Below are 2,307 nucleotides of genomic sequence, written 5' to 3'. Positions count from 1 at the left end.
TGGGCCTTGAATTTTCTTTCTGACCCATCTTACTCCACATTATCTAACTTTATTTTAGGATTTAAATTTAAAGTTTATTTAGGAATTTATGATTTAGGATATAAAATTTAAAATTATAAAATAATTCTTACAAAATTGATTGTATCATAAAATTATCTTAAACAAATTTCACTTCCTACCATTACTATTACTTAAAAACTCTTAAGTGCATTTTATCCTCGTTGATTAATCGTTATGTATACATATTGTTTTAATTTATTTAATATATAAACTGAAAGGATGGTCAATCATCCATTCATAGGAGACATATATAAAATAATATGTGATTAACAATTGCTTCTCTTCTAGTGACATGTAAACAGAAAGAGACTGTCATATATATTCTGATTTATCTGCTCCCTCTCTATCTCTCTCTGATCTGTTTCCTTTTATAATAATATATAGTAGAAACTAGGCCTTGCAGCTTGTATTATGGTATAACAGCAGACAAAATGAGACAGCATAAAACATGCAGGGTGAAACCAGCAGCTATGTCTGAGTATATGAATTAACGACTGACATAACATATATTTCTATAGATCACCAGCTAGATAAAACTTAGCTCGTTCATTCTTCCGTCCAGGCACAGGCAGGCAGAGAAATATATAATAAATGAATAAATGTATTAATTATGGTTGATGATAATGATGAGTGACAAGAAACCTTGGCAAGCCTATTTTGGAGCCAAGGGTGCGAACATCATCTCGAACTTGTTGTCTGTACTCACGAAAGTTGAATTTGCGGTAAAGAGAGGGCTTCCTGCAGCTATCTATAACAGTATCATTGGAAGGGCAAAAGAAATACGCAGTGGAGAATCTCTCCGATGTGGGATTCGCCACAACCCGATGCTGCACGCTCTTGTATAGCCCATTGCTGTATGCCTGGAATAAGTCTCCGATGTTGACAATAAGAGCTTCAGGGTTGGGTTTCACTGCTATCCACTTTCCATCTTTCACCAACTGCAACCCTCCCACCTCATGATCTTGGTATAGTATGGTCAGGAAGTCACTGTCAGTGTGCGTTATCAGTCCATTAATCTCGTGACCGCACCTCACTGGGCACGCTGGATATCGGTTCAGTCTCAGATAACAAGTGTCTGGCAAGCAATTCTCCTTCATGAAGCTTGACTTGTCACCCATTTTCTCCGCCAGTATTTCTGCTATTCTGTCTGCTAGCCTCGACACTCTGCTTGCAAACTGTTCCATTGTCGACCTGCATATATATCATGCATGTAATAATGTGCCGGAAATGGAATAAGCTAATAACTGATGGCCAAAAATAATAGATTCTAATATACCTGAGAGTGTTGGATGGAATATTATTGGAGCCAATGATATCGGTTAAGGGAATATGAAAAGCCTCAGACCAAGATAACTGTTTGATGCAAGTGGCAGTAGGGGATCCCCAGCGGTAGGCACCGGCGGAGAAGTTGTCCTCTTTGGCCTTCACATCGAAAGGTTCCTTGAAGGCCTTCTCCTGCTGCCACCTCAGCCTTTTCAGTATGTCGCCGGAGATGCCGTGCTTCACAACCTGGAAGAATCCCCACTCCTCAGAAGCCCTAGCTATCTGTGACTTGCACTCTTCCCTCGCCAACTCCTCACTCGCTTCTAAGAGGCTCAGATCTATCACCGGAAGCTCGCATTCCTCAACCACCACCACCTCATTATTATTCCTCATATCTTCTTTCTTCTCCAACAAGTTCTTGTATGCCTCCATGAACGGTGGGTCCCAAATGGATGCCATATAGTTTGCTGCACTTAGAGAAAGGTGATGAATGGGGGAGAGGGAATGTTATGTTTATATGTTCGAATTAAAGAAAGGGAAAAATAATTTCTTTGAAGAATTGAAATAACAGAGAGATATATATACGGACAAATCGACTTTTTGGTTTCTTTTTATTTCGTCTTTGATGAAAACGCTTTAGGCTTTGGAGACAAAGGTAGTTTGCATGTCTTTTTGTTCAGAAAAATTAAACGAGTGATCAGAGATGCTGCTCGCCTTTTTTAATTCTCCAAAAATCATACGATCTTCATTACTTTTCCATGAGTTAAACTTCTCATCACTAGCTTGCTTAACTTGCTGCTATATTTAACTTTCAAGAAGTCACAGTACACCAGCAGAAAACAAATTCTACAAGTTACTAAGTACAGTAACAATGCCATAATTTTAATAATGTTATATAAACAAAAGATAGAGGGAAATAGGTACCATATAGTTGTTTAAATTTTGGGTTGAAGACTACAGTGGATGATTAGGGCCCTCAGTAAC

The 2,307-nt window shown here is 38.4% G+C and overlaps 1 protein-coding gene across 1 annotated transcript; it reads right to left on the bottom strand.

Moving 5' to 3' along the window:
- Positions 1–459: 459 nt before the first annotated feature.
- On the bottom strand, positions 460–1,908 carry LOC107488622 (gibberellin 2-beta-dioxygenase 8-like). The gene is made up of 2 exons (XM_021142419.2): positions 1,337–1,908; positions 460–1,251 (listed from the first exon to the last, which is right to left on the bottom strand). The coding sequence occupies exons 1-2, from the start codon at positions 1,780–1,782 to the stop codon at positions 669–671; spliced, it is 1,029 nt and encodes a 342-aa protein (XP_020998078.1). The 5' UTR covers positions 1,783–1,908; the 3' UTR covers positions 460–668.
- Between the last annotated feature and the right edge of the window lie 399 nt (positions 1,909–2,307).

The sequence above is a fragment of the Arachis duranensis genome, chromosome 5, assembly GCF_000817695.3.
Source record: "Arachis duranensis cultivar V14167 chromosome 5, aradu.V14167.gnm2.J7QH, whole genome shotgun sequence".
NCBI lineage: Eukaryota > Viridiplantae > Streptophyta > Magnoliopsida > Fabales > Fabaceae > Arachis > Arachis duranensis.
This window is presented reverse-complemented; position numbering and strand designations above follow the sequence as displayed.